Source organism: Trichinella spiralis (genome assembly GCF_000181795.1).
Source record: "Trichinella spiralis strain ISS 195 chromosome Unknown Scfld782, whole genome shotgun sequence".
Lineage (NCBI taxonomy): Eukaryota > Metazoa > Nematoda > Enoplea > Trichinellida > Trichinellidae > Trichinella > Trichinella spiralis.
In genome coordinates, this window is record NW_003527721.1 from 1 (window position 1) to 1,767 (window position 1,767).

The 1,767-nt window shown below is 33.4% G+C and overlaps 1 protein-coding gene across 1 annotated transcript; it reads left to right on the forward strand.

The window, feature by feature from the left end:
• Positions 1-38: 38 nt before the first annotated feature.
• On the forward strand, positions 39-1,137 carry Tsp_14969 (conserved hypothetical protein). The gene is made up of 2 exons (XM_003370419.1): positions 39-210; positions 902-1,137. Exons 1-2 carry the CDS (start codon positions 39-41, stop codon positions 1,135-1,137), a joined length of 408 nt encoding a protein of 135 aa, XP_003370467.1.
• Positions 1,138-1,767: the final 630 nt, after the last annotated feature.

The following is a 1,767-nucleotide window of genomic DNA, read 5'->3' on the forward strand; positions in this document are numbered from 1 at the left end:
TATCAGCGCCCATTGTGCACAACTTGTACCGGTCAATCATGAATAATTCTCTCTTACAAAGTACAACAAGTAAAATTATCAAATTTCGACTAATTTTTATTACCAACTTCCAAAGTCCAAACCGAACTTCCAAGTCTAGTGCTGCAGTTGTGAAGAGCATGCCTGCTATTCATCCAGTTGACGATGAACGGAAAGGAATTCCTTCACATTGTATTCATCATCATCATCATCATCATCATCATCATCATCATCATTATCATCATCTGATGCAAGGTAGCCTGCTTTATTTATCCATTGTTGACACTCACTCATCTCATATTTTTTCTTTTAAACTCATCACAAACGGCCAATATATATAATAATATGACACGCGACAGTTTGCAGTATAATGGATTTATTACTACTTCTCTATTATTGATTAAGATGAAATTTTTCATTCCATAAAACATCCACTTATCTTTCATCTATATTTTTGTCAGTCCAGAACGTTTGATGAATAATGTAAAAGAAGATTAAGATATTGTCAGCTGTACTGGAAGAATATTTTTGGTAAGTTTTAATGGTAATTCAGTTGTTTTCTTGAAAGCAAGCATTCGAAAGATTTTCAAAAATTCTATATTATTCAAATCAAATAAAGCTGTATATAAATAATGCTAATAATAATAATTATTATTATTATTCTTGCCGTTGTTGTTTTGGTTTTTGCTGTTATTTTTATTGTTACCATTTTTAATGCTGTTATATGAAACATAATGAAAAGACATTACAATCAGCAACTATACGAATCACTTCTCCAATTTACACGTTATTACGATTTGGAAATTAGGTTAGTATTCTACGTAAAGTATGAAACTTTCAATTTGCATAAGTTACTTAACGCTGTTCTAAGTTTAATTTTCAGCGTTATCGCTGCCGACGTCATTCTTTCTGCTGAACGAACGCAGTTCGTGCCATTCAAATCCTGGAAACAATTTCTTGTACAATCAAAGTGTGCTTATTCTTCAACGATCATTATACACAGTTAGTTATTTGTTGAAGAAAAGCGGTCGAACTACTGCGCCGGATAATCCGCTTATTATTCATGCTTCCATTCAACTTCATAACCTTGGTCAATATTATACTGAAAATGCGATCTGATCAGGGGCATCAAGAAAATGGAAAATTCCACGACTCTACGTTTGTATCATACTTCATCACCAACATGAGAGCGGTCACGTATGAAGTTTTGAAGTATCTTTGTTGGTTTTTTCTTACTATGCTTTTTTTCTGCTTCTCAGCATACAAAATGCATTAAACATGGCCACTTTTTTCAACTCTGATAGTACTTCCATTTTAAGTTTTGCGAATTTACTAAAACTTCTTATTTTTAATGACGTTTCAAGAACTGCCTTTTATCAAATACATGATTTGATGAAAACATTTGGGTTCATTTCAATTTTAAAATTGTTGCACCTTTTTTTCCAGGGGGGACTTTTTTTTTATGGTATAGAGAGAGAGAGAAAAGAAAAGAGAAAGCCATTGGCGCCTTGATCTTTCGGGGTCCATCCAACCCACTATTTCTGGTTATTTTTCCAGGGGATTCTGAAAAAAACGTCGCGAAAAAAAACAGTTTTAACTCGTAGGGGGAATCTCCCCTAAATCCACTATATTTCATGGGGCAATTAAACCTATTTTTTTTTTTTTCGAAAAGTTACTTGGACGGAAAACGCCCATTTTTCTCTCCCGGGTAAAAGGATTAAATTTCCCCCAATCCACCCCACTAAATAA

Coding starts and splice junctions, on each gene's coding strand:
- Tsp_14969 (XM_003370419.1), top strand. CDS start 39: ATGAATAATTCTCTCTTACAAAGTACAACAAGTAAAATTATCAAATTT. Junction 211..901: donor GAAAGGAATTCCTTCACATT/GTATTCATCATC, acceptor TTTAATTTTCAG/CGTTATCGCTGCCGACGTCA.